Genomic DNA, 20683 nt, shown 5'->3' on the forward strand with positions numbered 1-20683 from the left:
TTTCTCATTTAGGTCAACACAGAGCCTTGAGTAGAGTTCCCTGTGCTGTACAGTAGGTTCTCATTAGTTTTTTATACATAGTATCAGTAGTGTGTATACGTGGATCCCCATCTCCCAATTCATCCCCCCACCTTCCCCATATGCATACTTATAACTTATTAGATATAGAGTGAAGTCACAAAACACATGGTTTGTCATTCTGTATTTTCCTTTTAATGTATCATATTTCTGGAATCTTTAAGTATTCTTCAAAAACATCATTTTAATAAACTGCACGGTATTCATTTACTATTATAAAAGGTACTGTGACGAGCACTCTTGATTCGCTCAAATCTTCACACAGATCTCTGCGTTTTTCCTTAGGGTACGTTCCCAGAGGTGGGGTTCCTGGCTGACGATATATGCACTTGTGAGGCTGAGCTGCCCACTGGAAGTGCTATAGGACCGACCCCACTTCCACAGGCCCCTGACTCATGCTGATAGGTGGGGGGCGGCTGCCTCTGGGGACACTTGCTAACACTGGATGTCATACTTCTTTTGGTCCATAAATCTCGAAGTGAGAAACAATACCTTGTTTTAATTACTAGTCATTGTGTTTATTGGCCATTTGTTTATTTTCTTTTTAAGATGGTTTTATTGCTTGCCAAATAGTATCCTTTTGTCTGTCTTGTGTTTGAAAAACTTTTTTTCCATTTTATCATTTGCTTTTTTTTTTTTTATGTTGGGGGTAGGAGTTTATTAATTAATTTATTTATTTTTGCTGTGTTGGGTCTTCGTTTCTGTGCGAGGGTTTTCTCTAGTTGTGGTGAGTGGGGGTCACTCTTCACCACGGTGCACAGGCCTCTCACTATCGCGGCCTCTCGTTGCGGAGCACAAGCTCCAGACGTGCAGGCTCAGTAGTTGTGACTCACGGGCCCAGTTGCTCCGCGGCATGTGGGATCTTCCCAGACCAGAGCTCAAACCCGTGTCCCCTGCATTAATTAGCAGGCAGATTCTCAACCACTGCGCCACCAGGGAAGCCCTATCATTTGCTTTTTAATACTGTAAGTGTTTTATTTTGATAATATAAAAATATTTTAATCTTATAAATCCACTTTATCGTTTCCTTGGATGTTTCAGCTTTTGTTTCTTGTGTTTGTAAAGTTCATGCCCCCGGAACAAATAGAAATTCATCTCTTTCTGGGATTTTGTGTGTGTGTGTGTGTGTGTGTGTGTGTGTGTGCGATTTCTACATTTAGATTTTTCAATCATCTGGAATTTTAAAAAATACATGGTATAGATCTATTTTTTTCTGATCCATAGATGAGGCTGTGCTCCAGTAAAACTTAGTCACAGAATAGGCTGTGGGTTCATTGGTCCTGACGGCCAAAGTTTGCCTATCCCCGATCTAGTTGAATTTTTAATCTTTTTGTCAAGTCCTTCCATCCTCTTATCTCCCTTACAAATATACAAAAAGCATTTGTGTGTGTATGTATATATACTCACACACACGCATACTTTTTGTGTGTATATCTGGAGACAGGAGTTTGGTTAAAATGACTTATAAAATTATTTGGGGAAAATGTGACATCTTTGTAACGTAGGTCTTCCCATCACACGACATCTAGCATTCATTTATGTCCATCACCAAAGTTTTATGGTTTAATTGCTGGTTAATCTCAATCCTTGCAGTGTTTTTTGTTGTAGTTGCCACTGTGGCTGAGATCTATGTCGGGGGTCCCACAAACTCCTGCCTGTTCCCTGATTCGCTAGAAGGATCACAGGACTCAGGCAGTTTTGTTCAGGGCGGGGCAAGGGAAAAAGACACCCGGGCGGGTCAGAGGAATCTGTGCCCGGGCCCCTCCAGCAGGAGCTTCCCCAGAAAGCGCCCCTTCCTCCAGCATCGAAATGCAGCAACCGTGATTCTGCGTAGATTTTCAGAAACTTCTGTCTCCACTTCTAGCTTTCCTCTGGCTTCCAGACAGTTTTCTTTCAGTAAATGCAGAATCTGTTTTCCGTTCCTTGGAAGATGTGACGCGGGAGGGCGGCTTGCAGAAGGCAGGCTTGCTGCAGTCACTGTGGGCCCTGGTTGCGACCACAGTTCCAGAATTAAACCCCTCAGGCTGAAGCCTCGGGAACAGCCTCTCTCCCTGATGCTTTATTGTAACTCTTCTCTATAGTGAATCCTCGGAAGCGTTCATCTCACTCGGCTCATTCAGATCAAAGAAACTCCTTCACTGCAGCGTGAAGAATCTTGGGAAACCTACTTACAATAGGGTACAAAAACTCAAGCCCTTCTTAAGACAGGCTCAACTTCACCTGTTGGAGGAGATGGTGGTTCTCTTTGTAGTCTGACCCTGCTTTTACAGAAAAAGCTAAAGGAAAGAAAGCCGCTTCTGCAGCTGGGGTTTGGGGACAAGCCTCCACCCCCCTTGGCTGGGCACGGAGCGCCCACACCCCATGCTGACTCTCTACTTTCTCATCCCTTCTCATTACCTTTCTCCCCAGGCCTCCAGCCTCCGAGAGGCTCAGGGGCAGCTAGAATTTCAGTTCTTTCTTAACCCTGAAATTCATCCAGTAAATGGCACGGTCTAACCTTCTGACATCGAGACAGTGTAATGCACACAGAACTGAGTGAATTAACGTAAGATCTGATGTCATGGAGGCAACTTGCAGAAGAGCCTCCTTCCCAGGCTGGGTGGTGTGCGGGGTGCAGCAAAGGTATGAAACAGAGAGGGCACTGCCCCTCTCTGGGTCAGCTCCCAGGGGACCCCGGTCCCCCTCATTCAGGTGAAGCTGCAGAGGGGAGGGGGTGGCCGTGGGGGGAGTCTCTTAACTTTCCGAACTGCTTCCTTCTAACTTGTGCTGTGATCACATCCATCCTTTCAGGTTTTCAAGTTCCTTTGTCTTCCCTTCAGAGCTTCTGGCTCTCCTTCCAACCGTTCTCTCTGCCTCCACGCTTGGCGTGAGCGGGAACTATCTTGCCTCCCCGTGCTCCTGTCTCAGACATCCCTTGGCCCTTTGATTTACTTCAGACACACTTCTTGCCCACAGCAGGCAAAGGTGCGCTGTAACGCATGTAAAACTAGGCCAGGACCCAGCCTGGCCGCTTCCCACATGAAGAAATGATGAACTCGCTAAGACCTAAGAGGTATGTTTAATCAGGAATTGGCGTGGGTTCGTGGAGAATGTCGCAACCTGGGTTCTCCGTAAACAAGGGCCACCGTCTCTCCCTCCGACCGCTTTTTACCTCACTGCTTACCACAGGCACTCAGGAAAATGGCAGTTAATTTTGATATTAGCCCAAACAAAACATAATTCGGAAGGTAAGGCAGCTCCAGAAGCATTACATATCTTTTTCCCAAAACTTCCTACCCTCTTCCTTTTCCCGTCTCCTCTCCACAGTCACAATGACCTAAGACTCCCTCCTTCATGAAACTGAAGGATTGGGGAAAACCCCAAATCCAATAACCAGGACTTAAAGCCTCTCAGGATGCGAAGACGACCTCCCTGAGCTCTCCCAGCTCCCTTTACTGTATTGTATTGTGTTCTTTTATATGTACATACTTTTTTGGCTGCGCTGCGTGGCTTGTGAGCTCTTAGTTCCCTGACCAGGGATTGAACCCAGGCCACGGCAGTGAAAGCGCCGAGTCCTAACCACTGGACCGCCAGGGAATTCCCCCGACTGCCTTTATATTGTTGACTCTAGTTTGTTTCTTGATTCCAGTGACAAAGAGCCTCCGTCCACTGTGTGTGTCCCCTCCCAGTGGGGACCTGCCACCTAGTGCCGGCTCCCACGTGTGACCCCCCCCCTCCCCGTAACAGAATGTCACCTGGATCTATTTCAGAGTTCCCTGAAGAGAAGAGGCAGCCGGGAAGTGTACAAAGAAAAGAAAGCCGTCACTCAGGTAAGCAGCGTTCCGCTCTCATGTTACGACGTCTCCTCGTTTTGAATTTTCTCAAGTGTTAGTGTCGCCTTCAATATCGTCAAAGAAACACGAGCTGCCCAAACATCTGGACTCATCCAGAGCCTCTGGGGGGTGAAAACTGTCTTCCCAAACCAACAGCTCTTTTGTTTCTCGCACCGGTCAGCTGGTGATTTCTTCAAGAAGGAGAGGAGCAAACCGGCTTCCTGAGCAGCATAATTGTGTGCTGTTCGGGCAGGGCTCTGCCGTGCTCACAGCTGGCGGCAGGCGTTCTGGCCTTCGAAGACGTTCACACAGTAAAATAGTAAAATAGCACAGCTGCCGTTGTGTCGGGTCATCCATAAAGCATCGTTTTGAGTGTTGGTTGTTTTTTTTTAATGCATAAACTGAAGGGTGTCTTAATTGTCCTAATTGAAAACTGGGTGTTCTCTCCAAGGTGGTAAGAGTGGGGCCCTTTCCGTGCACATGGGCCCTGGCCTTCAGAACTTCCTTAGCTTTTCTGAACACTCGCTTCTCTGGATTCCTTCTCTAAAAAATAAAAAAAACTGCTGCTAGTATTAGGTGTTGGCGAGAACAAGGCATCATTGGGGTGTCAGCTTCCTGAGCTCTCAGGGTGAGGACTAATTAGAGAGATGCAGTAAGTCCAGGAAACTAGGAGCTCCGAGGCCCGGGGCCGGCCTCCCTGTGAATCCCACACCTGATTCCCTTTGCTTTCTCCCCTCTCCAAAGTCCCCCATCCCCAGAGCAGCCTTCACGGAGGGCCTGGCTGCATGAGCTGGAGGAATGCCAGAGGTTAACTGTTACCCACGTCTCTGCTCCCCAAATCTCACTTTGGAATCCGCTAAGAAGGGCGACATTAAAATCTCTCGTCCCCACTACTGGGAGCTTCAACCCCCTTGGGCTTTGAGTCTGTTTCAACGTACTGGCTCCTGACCAGGGAAGAGCTTCTCTTTAAAAGGGTCATCACTACCCATCGCGGGATGGACAGCGTACAGTGCACTCACCCGAGGGTCAGTCAGGCTGGGGACAGGAGAGGGGGAGACCCGGGCTCGGGAGCAGGTTAAGGGCCCAGCCTGCGGGATCGTTGAGCAAGGAGTTTCTGTCTGGCAGAGCAGTGGAGCGGAGCGCCTTGGGAACTGCAGGTCCGCAGCCAGAACTCAGAGGAAACTGGCGCCCCGGCGCAAGGTAGGCGCACGCACAGTCAGCGCTGGGGGGCTGGCCAGACGGCAGACTTGCAAGCCAAAGAATATATACCTGTAGCGATATATTTCTGTCGCTTGTCAAGGCCTTTCCGCTGGTGGTGGTGGCGGTGGCCCTGTGTGTGTCCTCCCCTCCATGCCCTGCTTGCTTTCCCTGCCTGCACCAGGTGTGTCACGTGGGAAGGTTACTGGACCTGCTTTCATGCTGCATTCCTGGAGCTATCGGACCATCTCCTGAAACCAGAGCCTGAGATCAGCCTAGACCCCTCCCCTGGAGTCTTGGCTGAGTTTTAGAAAGTCTTCAGTTACAAGATAAGATGGGTATCCAGCCCATGCTGCTTTAGCTGAGGCTGTGATTCCCCATCCTATTAGGAGTTGGCTTCCTGCCCCAGAATAGGCTGAGGCCAACTTCCCGCACACCCACCTCCAAAAACACTGCTCCAGTCGCCTCCACTGAGTGAGGAAGTCTGAGCCCTTTGTTAAAGCCACACACTCCCTTGGCTTCAAAGATGGCCTTTCTGTCAAAAACCGCGTGAGTCTTGGTTTAGTCAGGCCTAGTAACGCATGGGTGTTGCATAGAAATGAAGCATGCTTTAATCATCTCTTAGAATTTCTCATATGTGGGTAGTTTCTTTAAGGAACAGGAAGGCTTTTTGGATATTTGATCAATCCTCAGGTAATCTATGAATTGGGTGCTCACTAGGGTGTATCATAGAATTTTTTTTTAAATTAATTTATTTTTTTGGCTGTGTTGGGTCTTCGTTGCTGCAAGCGGGCTTTCTCTAGTTGTGGCGAGCGGGCTTCTCATTGCGGTGGCTTCTCTTGTTGTGGAGCACGGGCTCCAGTAGTTGTGGCTCGCGGGCTCTAGAGCACAGGCTCGGTAGTTGTGGCGCGCGGGCTTAGTTGCTCCGCGGCATGTGGGATCTTCTCGGACCAGGGCTCAAACCCATGTCCTCTGCATTGGCAGGTGGATTCTTTAACGACTGTGCCACTAGGGAAGCCCTATCATAGAATCTTGTTTCTTTACCTGACCTGGGTTTAAGTTCAAGGAGACAGAGAAGGATGGTTGTAGTTTATAATCAGACTAGGGAATGGTAGAGAGGGGGTGGGGGCGGATGGTGTGAGGTTTCTAGAAATCAGGGCGATTTGAGGGCTCTTTGGTTTTTTATTTTTATTTTTTTAACCTGTGTAAGGGGGGGTGCAGATGAGTACTTACAACCAAGTACAGAACCCTTAGGGAAGGCCCAGTCTCCATGTGCCTCTCATGTGCCTTCCCCAATTTCTCGGTTCAGCATTTGGGGGAAACCCTCAGGAGAGATGGCCTGAGACCCTCTGATCTTGGTTTGAGACAAAAGCATCCTGAACTGTGCAGGTGACTCTGCCCCTTGGCCTCCACCGCCTCAAGGTCTCACCAGTTGTGAGTTTCCAGGGAAGTAGGGTCAGGATACTGGTCACGGCTGGGGCCCTGCCCATCCCTGGGTCCACCCAGGCTTGAGTCCTGGGCTGGAGGTGGAGTTCCCTTGTGGCTGGCAACATCCTCCTCTCCGATCTCTGCATCTGTCCCCAGGCACGAAGGTGAATTTCTGTGCTTCCGGGGAGACAGGATCGTTTAGTAGGTGCTTTTGGACACAGGACAAACACTGGCTATCAAGTTAATGATGGGGCTAAGGGTCTTCCTGTCCCAGACTGGTCACCCCCAAACTAATTCATTTACAAAGTATTGACAGTCTGTCTCCCTCGATCTGTATTTTAGTTTATTCAAACTCCGTTCCTTCCCGTGACAACAAAGACCTCTCTGTGTATTTGGATACAATAGATTTCTTAGAAATCTATGTTTACCAAAAATTGAAAAGGTGCTTTTGATTGTTCTACTCTCAAAAGTTCTAAGAAACTGGGTTGTTTCACATGCCAATTTCTGGTACATAGTAGGTATTCAGTATTTACCGAAGGAATGAATGAATCAAATAAGTATGCTTTTCCCCTTAGTATTAAGATTAAATATAGTATGTCTTTTACAGCCCGTGTATTCTATGTAGGCCCTTTAAAAATATATATCATGACCCCAGCAGTGATAACCCATCTTGCTCCATTGAGCAGGGCAGACCGCTTTATTTCCAGTTAGTCACAGAAACCCTTGTTACGTCTGCCTAACCAAAAACAAACCAGATCCTTAATAAGTTCTTAGATCACGAAGACGATGCTCTCCTCCCAGTGACATTTATATATAACTCTCCTGATGTGCGAACAGGAAAAACAAACAAACAACAAAAAACAGAATTACTGGCTCCTTTTCCCCAAATTAATTCCGTTTTAGACAAAGCAGCAGGTTGGCTTCAGCGTGCTAGAGTGTGGAGATTGACCACCTACAAACCAGTCAGCTATATGCCGTTCCTTTTGACCTTCACAACGACCTTGATTGAGTTGAGGGTTCTGCTTTGGACATAAGGGGCCGGTTCCCCAGGGCTCTGCGCTCAGCCCCTGGTGCCCCAGACAGAGGGGCGGGACCGACAGGCCCTCTGCTAAGAGGTGGCGTGACAGACAGTCCCGCAGAGGGTGCGCAGGCAGCACCAGGGCTGCTCTCCATGTGGTTCTGGCTCACAGCTGGCCTGTGATTTTTTCTTTGAATCTTACCTGTCACTCTGCTTTTCTTTCCTTCCATGGGTTTGTGGCTCGGGCAGGAGGGGTCTAGCGGGGTGGAAGGAGGAAAGGTGCAGGCACCCGGGAAGGTGTTTCTATGTCTTTCTGCCCAATGGTAAGCGAGCGGCAAGAACAGGGCGGAGAATGAGCCATGTTCTCTGAGGATGAAGCTGCGCCAGCCCTGCGGGCCTGTTTGCGCACAAGTGACCTGGAAGAGTCATCCTCCCCCAGGGGGCTGACTTGCCGTGGAGATTGGTTTGATGACTCTCCCTCCCCTGGGTTGACGGGGTATGACCACCACCCAGCGCTCACTGAGTCTGTGTGGCAGGGGAGCCTTTGCCTCAGTCTTTGTCCCCATGACAGCCTTTTGAAACTTGGTAGCCAATCACAGAGGAATGATTCATGGAACTGGCCACTGTTGCCAGCCACTGAACGTGAAGAGCTCACGCAGCTCCAGGGCATTGAGACCTGCGCTGCGAAGGCAGAGTCCACTTTCCAGTCGGTCCAGAAACTGCCTTCTTGACCTCAGCCGAGCAGCGTGGGCTTTTAGTAGCCGCGAGCCTGCTCCAGTGACCCCCCCCAGAATCCTCTGGGGTCCCGATGACCACCGCTTCTCAGGTTTTAAACCACTTAACACCTTGCCTTGGGTTTCTGAGTTTAATTTCCTGCTGTGTTACAGCCACTAAAGGCGCGGAACGTAACCAAAGTCGAGTTCGCATGGGGGAGAGGAGGGTGCGAGTCACCCGGGCTTAGGTTTGCAGTAAGCATTTCATACTAACCGTCAGAGCTTGGTACTTACTGTGCAGCTCGGCTTCCAAAGTACCCTCGTGCCCATCGCCTCATGGTTTGTCCTTATGCCATCCCTGTGATTCGCTGGGGGAGGGGAGGCAGGGGAGGAGAGGAGAGTTGGGTTGCGTGTCTCAGGTTCCAGCAAAGCCGGGCTCTGATTTGGGGTCACCTGGCCTCCCCATCCTGTTAACACCTGTGAGGTGCTGGCCCACCCCTCTGATGAGGTAGGAGGTAAGTGGCAACAGGTGGAAGTGGCCACAGAGGCCTGTCTACCTGCCCCAGGCTGAGCAAGGGGTCTGGGCTCTCTCACTGGTCAGGGTGGACCCACAAAGTAACGGGGGCGGGGGGGCGGTTTTCACCACGTTGCCGTCGGGGCTGGGTTTCATCTCATTCACTCCTCTCCACTCATCTCCAGGGTGATGGTTTTCATGTGCACGTTTTTCCAAACTAATTGTTTGGTTTCCTTTGTTCTGTGACAAAGCCACCACCAGCAGTCCTTGGTGCCCCCATGAAGTCACCAGGCTCACCCTGGCTCTGTCGTGGTCCCTCTAACGAGCGACTCCACGCACTGACGGGAAGATCGATGTTTTGTGTGCTTGTGTGTCGGGGGCGAGGTGCGAGGGAAATCGTCAAAAACAGGAACATTTGGTATTTTCAAATAACCCTCCCCTGGGCTGCTCTCTCCTGGCAGGATGACAGCGCCGACCTGAGGTGCCAGCTCCAGTTTGCCAAAGAGGAGGGCTCGCTGATGCTCAGGAAGATGGCCAGGCTGGGGCGGGAGAAGGACGGGCTGGAGCAGGAGCTGCAGAGGTACAAGGCCCTCTACGGGGACGTGGACAGCCCCCTCCCCACGGGGGAGGCCGGTGGGCCGCCCAGCACTCGGGAGGCTGAGCTGAAGCTGCGGCTAAAGCTGGTGGAGGAGGAAGCCAGCATCTTGGGCCGGAAGATCGTGGAGCTGGAGGTGGAGAACCGGGGCCTGAAGGCGGAGATGGAGGACCTGCGGGGCCAGCACGAGCGCGACGCCGCGGGCCGGGAGCCCCTGCCCGGCGTTCCGACCTCGCCCTTCGGGGACTCCCTGGAGTCCTCCGCAGAGCTGCGCCGGCACCTGCAGTTCGTGGAGGAGGAGGCGGAGCTGCTGCGGAGGTCCATCTCCGAGATCGAGGATCACAACCGACAGCTGACCCACGAGCTGAGCAAGCTCAAGTTTGAGCCGCGGCCGGAGCCCGCGTGGCTGGCGGGGGGCGCGGGCGGCGGGGCACCCCTGCAGGACCCACCGCCCCTGCAGGACCCGCCGCCCCTGCAGGACGAGCTCCAAGCGGCGCGGCTGCAGATCAGCGAGCTGAGCGGGAAGGTGCTGACGCTGCAGCATGAGAACCAGGTGCTGCTGTTGGGCGCCCCACGCTGTGACCCGGCCGCGCCCCCGGGCCCGCGCGCCCCAAGCCCCCGCGACAGCGACGCTGACAGCGACGCGGGCAAGAAAGAGAGCGACGGGGAGGACGGCCGCGCGCTGCAGCCGCGGCGGGAGGGCCCCATCGGCGGCGAGAGCGACTCGGAGGAGACCTTCGAGAAGACGTCGGGCTTCGGCAGCGGGAAGCCGTCGGAGGCTGGTGAGTGCCCTGCAGAGCTGCTCCGTGCTCGGGAGGACTCGGAGCGCCTGGCGAGCATCAGGCACGAGGCCGAGCGGCTGGAGCGGACCGTGGAGCGCATCATCACCGACACGGACGGCTTCACGGACGCGGCGCTGCAGGGCGGTGGGGCCTTGTCGGGAGCCGGTGGCCAGGGCGCCAGGGAGGAGCCCCAGCTGCTGGGGACCCTCAATGCGAGGATGAAGGCCTTCAGGAAGGAGCTCCAGGCCTTCCTGGAGCAGGTGGAGCGGCTGGGGCAGGGCCTCTCCCCTCTGCCCCACCTCACCGAGTCTTCCAGCTTCCTGTCCTCTGTGACCTCCGTGTCCCGGGACTCCCCCGTCGGGAACCCGGGGAAGGAGCCGGGCCCGGACCTGCAGGTAAGGGGGCTCCCGGCTCTGCCTCCCTGCTCCCTCCTGCTCCTCCTCGTCCTCCTCCTCGCTGGCCTTGCCGCGCTCCAGCTCATCCTGCCCCCGGCTGCTTGGTTATGATCGCAAACCTGCACTGTACTAAAGCCTCAAGTTTCAACCAAAACCTTTCTATTGGTTGGGTTTCTCCTTTTTTTTTTTTTTCTCTACCCCCCACCCCCACCCCCCGCCCAGTTTGGTTTGATTTGGTTTAGCTCTCTTTTGTCTCCTTGTTTCTTTCCCCCCTTTCCTCTTATTTTTAACTGCACCGCCGCTGCTCTTAGCTGAGAGGTCCTCCCTCTTGACACAAGGCTAATCCTGCTGGCAGCGCTAGGATCGTCGCAGTCTGTCCCTTCTTTTTTGTTTTGGCGTCCCGAACGACCAGCCACCCCAACGACGAAGCAAAGAGGAGTTTCAGACGCCAGTACAAAACGCTCTTCACGGTCACAGGATAATTAGCGGACTTCCCGGGAGCGCGTGCGTCCCTGCCTGGGTTCGCTGCCCCAGGGACAGTCCAGCCCTGAAGGCCGTAGGCAGCCAGCCCACCCGCTCCCTCTACGACACAGCCCGGCCGGGCGAGGAGCGCGGCGGAGAACCCCCGGAGCAGCGGGCGGCGAGTGGAGTAGCCCCAGGACTGCTCTCGCGTGCGCCGCCCTGGACTGTGGCTTTCGCTGCGCGACCGCAGAGAGGAAGCAGCAGGAGCCTTGTTTCCGTATCCTTCGTGGGTAGTGCGCTTGCGGGCGAGTCTGACTCATGCGTCCCCATCGCATGCGCCTCATAACCAGCGTGCTGCATCCTTCTCCCTCTTTCTCCGTTTGCTTTTCAGATCTCTCAGCCCGCCATTTTGCTCAGCCTCATCTTGGCTCTGTTCTCTTCTCTCTCCGAGGCCGCTGTGTTTACGTTGGTTTCTCTGGTCATGCTTTTCCTCATCCTGTAGTTTTCCAGCCGTCTGTCTACCTTCCCCACCCCACCCTGCCCTCTCGTCCTTGGTGTTTTGTTTAAAAGTTTAAAACAAAAACAAAAAACAAATCCCTCCCGTGCACCTAACAGTCCAAACTGAGAGATCAGCTGGAGTGGCAGCCCGGGCAGGAGCGAGGGGAGGAGCGGGGGCCCCTGCATCTCCGAGCCACACGGGAGCTGCACCGTCGAGCCGACGGGGACGTGGGGAGCTGCCGGCCCGGAGCCCAGAGCTGCTTCAACCTGGAGGTCAGCAGGGGCGGGTCCCAGCGGCCACGCCCCCTCCCCTCCTACCCCTCCTTTGCCGTGTGTCGGTGTGAGGGTTCCTACCTGGGTCTGAGGCCCCTACGGAACGGGGGTGGGGGGCGATGTGGAACCAGGGGAGACTTAACTGAATCAGAATCCATTGCATGCAGCGGAACTGAGGGGTCCATACAGGGTGAGGGCAGGGGGCACTGGTTCTCCTGGGTCCTCGGGCAAAGCGTTATGAGACCGATTGGTGAGTGCTCTGTGGCTTCTTGTCAGAGTAAGGAAAGCAGGACTGAAAACCAAGCGTGTCCCTCTTGTGTCTTGTGGGCCCGCCCCACATTTTCCATGCTGGTGTAGGGCAGAATCAGGGATGCTCTCAGCAGTCTGTTGTCAGAGCAACCCACGTCCACAAAGCTCACAGCCACCACAAATACTCCATTGTATGCAACAGTTGTCCTCTCACTGAATGCTCTTCCCTGCAAGTAATTCAACCCAGTACAGAAGGACAGGTGGCCCGGAGGAGTGAGCGTCTGGCTCTGGCACTGCCCATTGAGGCAGGTTACTGCAGGGTTAGAGCCGCATGTTCTGCATTAGAAAAGGTCAGGAGGAAGGGTCTTCATTCATCAGTTCCAGCGGGGATGTTACCTTTCAGCTCTGAGGCATCAGAGCAGTTCCCAAAAGGCAGGGGAGAGGACGAGGAGTGTTGCAGCTCCTGTAGCTGGTACCGATTTTCTTTTTTTTTCCCTGTATGATTTTATAACTATAAATGTACAGTAAAAATGAGCAAACACTAGTCAATCAGAGTACATCAGATGATAGGACACATAAGGCCACGACCAGCCCGTCTGCGTCCTGTCCTGCACACGGGGTACTGGCACCAAAACCCATGGCCAGAGGCGGGGTGTCGACACCAGTGTTCTCTGCCCACCATGGCCCTTCCTTGTTTTCCACGGGTTGCTCCCTGGTCTTGTCCCTGGAGCCCTCTTTCCTCTGATACACCGTTCAGGGCGTGTCCCATGTAACCATGTCTGGTTCACTCTGGAGTGTCAGAGGGCTCCTCTCCACACGCCCCCCAGGCCCTGCTGGATCCTGCGGGAGTGATGTGTGCGCGCCTCGCTTGCCCAGACACGCGTGCTTTGCAGAGCTTCAGAAACTGGCGGTGGTTTTGGACAGAGGAAAATGCCTCGTTGACTCAAACAATGTTGTGGGAAAACTAAATGTTCGTAATAGGTCAGTTAGCAGAGTTAGTGGTTGCCATGTGACTTAGGGTCACTGAACGGGGTAGCTCAGAAGGAATCTTCAGACGAATCCCCTCATTGTGCAGATGAGAAGAAAGAGTGTGAAGCACTCTAATGCCAGCAAATTCTCCCCACCCTGCAGCCAGCTGGTGGTGGAACTTGGTCCAGTGCTGTTTCCTCGGGCCCGGTCAGTCCTCTCCTCACCCCGGCCCCTCCCGTGAGGAGTGCTGCCTGTACAACAGGGACTGGTCCCCGCTGGGCCTGGACACCTCCAACGCGAGTTCTGTCTCCTTGGGGGCGGTGTTTCCAAATGCATATCACCCGGGGGACTAATTGTATGGCCAGCTATCTTGCCGTGGAAAGTTTCTTCTTTTAAGCATCTGTCTGGTTTCCTTTAATTTTATACATTTTAATGAGGAAGTAAAAAAAAAAAAAAAAAAAAAACAACGTGAAAGGCAAGGGCCAGGAGCATCGTTTTCTAGAAGGGGAAATAGAATTACTCAGGAGTTAAACATGCTTTGTTCTCATTTTTTATTCACCAAGGCATTTCACACAGAAGAGAAAACTCAATTATGGATACAAACACATTGTATATTAAAATACTTTCTAAAAGATGAAACATGTTCTAGGACCCCTCTGATGGCTCCGTAGTTTTCCCTTTTATGAGAAGAGCCGCATGGAGATCGCTTGTAGGGTCTGGACTCAGTGGAGCTGCTGCGTCCCTGGCGTGGATGTTACCCTGACAGACTGCTCAGTTTGGTCTTTGAGTATTACTTTGGATTAAAGAATTGTACAATGGACAGTTCTAGGGAGCAGAACTCTTAAAATCTTTTAATGAAAATGTAACCGAATTCATTGCCAACAATTGCTTTCACGTGAGGCTCTAATGGAAACAGTGCACAAAGCTTCCGTCAGGTAGCAGGGAAGCCCAGCCAGGGAAGCTGCTCTGGGTTAAAGACACACGTCACATGGCATGGGTGTCATTTCTGCTGTATAGCAAAGTGGCTCAGTTATACGTATATGTATTCTTTTTCATATTCTTCTCCATTATGGTTTATCACAGGATATTGAATATAGTTCTCTGTGCTATACAGTAGGACCTTGTTTATCCATTCTATATATAGTAGTTTGCATCTGCTAATCCCAAACTCTCAATCCATCCCTCCCCCTTGTTAGCAATTTTCTTTACTACCTCTTCCATTGCCCTTGAAATGACCATGGTTTGTCTGCACAGCCAACTACTCCTGTAATCCTGTGAATTTCCTTCAGCTCCTGGCCCTTAGCCTCCCGGGAAGGGGGATGGTGGAGGGACTGATAGGACACCCAGGATCAGTGGCTTAAAAGAAGAAACAACCTTCTGAATTTAAGCTGAAGTTCAGAAAATTTCTCAATTCCAGTTTCTCAAGTTCCATTTGTGAAGTGCTTTCTATGGTTTTTGCCTTATAGATTTTCAAGTTTGGGGAGAAGGGAAAGAAGTTAAGTGCTTATTTGACAAGATTTGGGTGTTTGGCCAAACACCCAAACTTAACTACTACTAGTACTAGCAGTACCAGTAGCAGCGGTAGCAACAACAAGGCGACAAAGAAGAAAAGTACTTTCTTCCAGGGTACTGTGTTAGCAGATAACAGATCTGTGCAGTGAGAGGCCAGCCCCTCTGACTGCACACGACAAGCTCGGGAGGGGAAGGTGTATCTACCCAGCCTCTCAGAACTGTCACAGCCAGAGAGAGCCAGAGTCACAACCTGCTAACACCCACCAACCTGCTAATGCAACCACACAAACGTTAGCTGCTCAGAGGAGAACAAAGCAACCAGACTTCAGAAGGACCAATATTGCTGTTGCCCGTTCCCCTCGGTAGATTATCGGCAAGATTCTCACGTGGCCCTGGATTCTTCCCTGACTTTGCTCCCTGTGGCTCCTGGCAAATCTGCTGAGAGATTCCCATTTGTTTAGGAGAGCAGGGTATGGAATATGTGGTTTGGAATGTGTGGGGTGCCTTAAAAATAGTTCTGAATGAGGAGTAGCCAAGCACGGGCCCTGGTCAGATTACACACATAAATGACACCGAGCCTGTGCCCAGAGGATTGAGTTTCTGGGTCAGAAATCTCAGAGATCTTCTCCTGAGCCCCCTCCTCTTGTCCTTTAATCAACGAGCTATCCCTTCGGCCTCAGCTGTGACATACCAGCCTCGATAAAACGATGTGGGGTTTATGCCAAGTATGTGTGCGCAGGTGTTGACCCGATAAGCCACTTTGGAAAGAAGGGGTAGCAAAACCAGCCGGAACAAAATGGAAGTCACGGGAGATGAGGTCACAGGGATGCAGGCGGAAGGGAGTCCTAGTTAGAAAGTAGTGTTGCGAGTGTCTAACAAGTGGCTACAGTGAAAAGCTTTCTTTGTTTGTTTTGGGTATATCGAGATAGTGAAGTTGTCTCCTTAAGTGTGGAAAGTATCTTATAAGCCACTGTCCCTGAAGATGGCCAGGAAATGAGCAGTGTAAATCGGCGTGGGACACGCCACATAGGGGCAGGTGTGGGCTGCGGGCTTCCCAGCAGTAACACAGGGAGGTGGCTGTGGTGTTGAGACGAAAACGAGCCCACAGCCTGGGGGCCACTGAGGAGGGTGTCCGTTCACGTAAATGGTCTGCACAGGATGAGGTCAGTGCGTTCGATGTCTAATCAGAATCTCAGGTGAGTGGGTGGAGAATGATTTCAGAATCTAACCTTTGGGAACTTGGCGATGAAGGGGGAAGTACGTATTTTCTGGAGGAGATCTCTGTGTTGCGTGAAAATGCTGTGAATGTGGCGGTTGTGTGGCCCTGGATGGAAATTTCTGCCACAGCCTGTTTGACAAGGAACAATTAGTCGTCCACAGAGTTTAATGTTGCATTTGCAAAAATTGACCAGAAAAGAGTAAAATGCGTCGTAGATGAGGAGGATCTAGAAGTTTCTGTCGTTGACCAGCCTTCACAGACGACACGGGAGCCGCTGTAGGTAAATCAAATGTCGCAGATGAACATCCTCATAGGACACTTCAAGGTTCCTTTTCTGTGACCCTTCAAAGGTGAGGTTCAAACAGAGGAACACATTTTTAATCAAACGACACTGAAATAGGAGGCCTGTATATTTGTTCAAAATAAAAAGTTTATATAATTATTAAGATGACAACCAAACGAAATAGTGTAAGATGTAGAAACTAAATTAATAGGCCTTTGCTTAAAAGATCAGCTTGATTTCAATGCTCGTTTTAACATCTAATAATTCAGAACTTTGGGCTGGTACCAAATGTGTTAAAATACGGAGGCTTTTCATATTTTAAATGTACAGAGTAGCATGTAACTCAAGTAAATCTGGGACTTCCCTGGTGGCGCACTGGTTAAGAATCCGCCTGCCAGTGCAGGGGACATGGGTTCGAGCCCTGGTCTGGGAAGACCCCACATGCCGCGGAGCCACTAAGCCCGTGTGCCACAACTACTGAGCTTGCGCTCTAGCGCTCGTGAGCCACAACTACTGAGCCTGCATGTCACAACCACTGAAGCCTACACGCCTAGAGCCCGTGCTCCGCAACAAGAGAAGCCACCACGATGAGAAGCCCGTGCACCGCAACGAAGAGTAGCCCCCGCTCACTGCAACTAGAGAAAACCCGCGTGCAGCAACGAAGACCCAATGCAGCCAAAAGTAAATAAATAAATTTATTTATTAAAAAAAAAAAATAGCCGGAGGAATTCCCTGGTGGTCCAGTGCTTAGGACTTGGTGCTTTCACTGCTGAGGGGTGAAGTTCAATCCCTGGTTGGGGAACTAAGATCCTGCAAGCCGTGCGGCATGGCCAAAAGGAAAAAAAAGGCTGGCCGTAGAGTAACCAGGTGACCTGGAAGCACTCCTGTGCCAAACTCCTTGAGGGGCAGGAGGGAAGCCCCAGGAGGGCAGGGCTCGGGGGCTGCTTACTTACTGCTGTGTCCCCAGCATAGAGCCGAAAGCTATAGGCACTCAGAAGATAGAAAGTGCTGCGTAAAATATCTAATGTCGGGCTTCCCTGGTGGCGCAGTGGTTGAGAGTCCGCTGGGGACACAGGTTCATGCCCCGGTCTGGGAAGATCCCACATGCCGCAGAGCGGCTGGGCCCGTGAGCCATGGCCGCTGAGCATGTGCGTCCGGAGCCTGTGCTCCACAACGGGAGAGGCCACAACAGTGAGAGGCCTGCGTACTGCAAAAAAATAAAAATAAAAATAATCTAATGTCCTTTTAAATATAGAGCTCTATTCCCAAGAAAGTTAGGAAAATCTTCAAGGGTTGGAATTGACTTCAGAATTAAAAATGGACAGGGAGAGAAATGAACCAGGACCACCCCCACAAACTGCCCTTTATGAAAGGCTGAAGAAGCGTCTGTCCATGACAGGGGGTGCGGTGGGGGCAATAGGACAGCTTGCCCAGCAGCGTGGAGCCTCCCCAGGTACCCGTCAGGACAGTGGCCTCACTAGGACCAGGCTCTAAGCTGATGTCACCTGGAGCTGCAGAACCCCCGAGGAAAGGAGAATTTCTGTTCAGCTGCTGGCATCTGCAAATTCGAGACCACCTGCGGGCACATCCTCAGCCCAGGCCACACTCGAGATCCTAGCTAATGCCCCACTGCAGACGCGCTCATGGCACTAGCACAGCAGCAGCTGGAGCCACTCTGAGACCGCCACATCCTAGAATTAGCAGATAGAGACTGTAAAAGAAGCGCTCTCAGATTCACCAAGGGCCAGCAAACAGGACAAAAAAGTAAGTTGTACTGTAAAAGATCCCACATATTAAAGAAAAAAGAATAGAACTTTTAGAAGTGAGAAATTAGTCATTGGGGTAAATTCGATGTGTAGAGAAATACCCCTCTTCAGAGAGAACCCCGGCCTCTGCCTAGTAGATATAAAAGGCGGCAGTAATAGTATCTAGTAACCAGCAAAGTACAGAGGCATTCATGTTCTCAGTAGTTCTTGAGTTTCTTGAAAAGAGGATGACCTTATGATATTCGGTCTCCATCCTTCTTTCTGTAAATTCTCTTGTAGTCAGCCCTGTGCTAGGGCAAGTGCTCTGCTCTTTTATTGTCTGCATTTCCTACTCTTGGGATGTGATCTTCACTCATGACAATCTAAGCAACACCAGCTTATATCAGAGGAGAACAGCGGTACCCTCGGTGAGAAATAACAGATTAATTAAATGTAATCAGAAAGAACTAGTGAAGAGACAACTGTTTTTCTTGCAACAGACCACTCTAATTCCTAGCTTTATAAATCACCTATTTTCACACAGCAGAAACCAGTGAGTAAGTAGCACGGCATGTCTCAATTTTAATGATGACTGAGATTTTCAATATGACAGTGTTTCCATCTCTAAAAAACATTTCAAAAGGAGAAGTTCGGCCTCTATCATTGCCATTTGCACATAAAAGATGGATTTTACCAATAACAATTATGTTAAAGATTCCTTAAAGTATTTTAACCTAAAATGTAGTAAGCAGATCTTACGAAGCTCCTCCAAGGCACTGTGTGTGTGTGTTCCACGAAGTGAAGGAGCTCCAGGCCGGTTACCCAGAGCATCCTGGGTGGGAGTGTGAGGAGGAAAGAGAGGCCTCCCATGGGGCAGGGAAAACTCTAACAGGAAAGTGTACGAGCTCATTAACTATGCAACTGAGAGGCACATGTGAACTTGGGCAGTGAATCTAAGAGGCCATGTGTGAGGGGGTCACGCTTGACCATCAGGACTGCCAGCTCTGGCGCCCCCAGCATTTAAAAAGCTGTCTCGGGGCTTCCCTGGTGGTGCAGTGGTTGAGAGTCCACCTGCCGATGCAGGGGACGCGGGTTCGTGCCCCGGTCCGGGAGGATCCCACATGCCGCGGAGCGGCTGGGCCCGTGAGCCATGGCCGCTGAGCCTGCGCGTTCGGAGCCTGTGCTCCGCAACAGGAGAGGCCACAACAGTGAGAGGCCTGCGTACCGCAAAAAAAAACCTGTCTTGAAGCTGCTATGGGGGCTGCCTCCTCTCGGCCTGGTTTGTCTTACCGTGGTGGTCGAAGCTCAAGGGATGGGTACCGCTCAGCCACCCGTCTGCTGGGTGAGAGACGCAGGGCAGGCGGAGCCCAGGTGAGGCACTGGGGGAGCTGCCGAGAGTCACTCCTCTGCCGCCGCGCCCACGTGTGCCGTGTCGCTCCATGTGCGTCTCTGCCTTGTGCACGTTTGTCCTGTGTCTTCAGCTCAGACCGAGTTCTTGCTGCCACTAAACCCCTTCCTTTTCCCCACCAATCAGCTCGGGGGCTCCCCCGTTTTACCTGAACAGAGCGTATTGATAAAGGAGCTGCAGGGTCAGCTCGCGCAGGTGGCCAGACTGCATTAAGAGGAGGCAGAGAGATTTACAGACACCATCCGGAAGGTAATACAGACCACGGTTTAGCACCACCTTCTCTGTCTGTAGGGCCGAGAGAGAGAGTTTATAAGGACTCTGTCTCCCGCACAGGCTGGGCAGCCTGGGCTCGGGGCTGCAGGGCGTGTGGAAGGGACATCCCTTCAAGCTGCCCCCTGGGGGTCTCATAAAGATCACTGTCTCCCTCTCTGCTTGAAAACATGCATTTCCATGCTGACATTGTGGTCTCGGGAACGTCTTCCTAATATCTAATCTAAACTTTCCTGCAGCCAGAACCAGCAAAGTAAAGTAAGGGCCGTAAACGCCGTACATTAAAGTGTGTCCATAACTTTCACTGTCCTGCAGATTGATATGTTTTGTCAGTATTAGGTTAATTTTCTGAGAGAAACATCAACAATTCACTCATTGTTTTCAGAAAGCTGCCATTAACTGAGCTGTGGCCTTATCAGCTCCTTCAGCTGTTTTAGAGTAACCTGTTCCCTCATCCACTCGGTCCTTCCCCAGAGTTCCTAGGAGACGGACTTCACTGCCCACAGGCCTCCGAGGACCATCCAGTTCCTGCCACCCCGGATCTCCTTGAGTTGTAAACAGATATCCAGGCTCGGAATTGCCAGGGCTGCTGCTTTTTGTATTTGTTCTTTTTTTTTTTTTTTTTGGTGGTACTTGGGCCTCTCGCTGTTGTGGCCTCTCCCGTTGCGGAGCACAGGCTCCGGACGCGCAGGCTCAGTGGCCATGGCTCAGGGGCCCAGCCTCTCCGTGGCATGTGGGATCCTCCCGGACCAGGGCACGAACCCGCGTCCCCTGCATCGGCAGGCGGACTCCCAACCACTGCGCCACCAGGGAAGGCCCTTTGTATTTGTTCTTGAAAGATATCTGCACCTTTAAAACCAAAAACCAGTTGATCTTGAAATGGCACCACGGTATTTTGAATGCATGTCCTATGTAAAATAAGGTACCTCTGTATCCAAGAAAGAACTTAGTTTGGCAAGGAATGTGCATTATACCAAAGCCCCATGTTGCCGTGGTCGTGCTTATCTAAATAGGTAAAAAAACTGATTAAGGGAGCCCCTTCTGCACCTTGCGACGCAGAGCAAAGCCAAGCTGGGTACCATCCTTTACCACTAGACGTGTACCTCTTTTTAGAAGTTACATTTATAGGTCAAGTTTTATGTACTATTAGGTAATATGAAATAATTTTCCTTTTGTAAAGGGTAAATTCCTATGTAATTTAACTTTTTTTGCATTGCACCAGAAATCATGTTTGAGTGAATTTATCCCTGGAGATGCCGTTAG

At 51.4% G+C, this 20683-nt stretch overlaps 1 protein-coding gene across 8 annotated transcripts in view; it reads left to right on the plus strand.

The window, feature by feature from the left end:
* The window catches only part of MTCL1 (microtubule crosslinking factor 1), a 129518-nt gene that overhangs the window by 71512 nt on the left and 37323 nt on the right, over nt 1-20683 (plus strand). For 3 of the 8 annotated variants that reach the window (XM_067014527.1, XM_067014523.1, XM_067014528.1), the window contains exons 4-7: nt 3828-3887; nt 5016-5090; nt 9222-10532; nt 11610-11765. In XM_067014527.1, the coding sequence (XP_066870628.1) occupies nt 3828-3887; nt 5016-5090; nt 9222-10532; nt 11610-11765 (1602 nt within the window). The remainder of the gene's footprint in view (nt 1-3827; nt 3888-5015; nt 5091-9221; nt 10533-11609; nt 11766-20683) is intronic. The other 5 variants (XM_067014525.1, XM_059041246.2, XM_067014526.1 and 2 more) reach the window with 3 other exon arrangements.

Source organism: Kogia breviceps, chromosome 15, assembly GCF_026419965.1.
Source record: "Kogia breviceps isolate mKogBre1 chromosome 15, mKogBre1 haplotype 1, whole genome shotgun sequence".
Lineage (NCBI taxonomy): Eukaryota > Metazoa > Chordata > Mammalia > Artiodactyla > Physeteridae > Kogia > Kogia breviceps.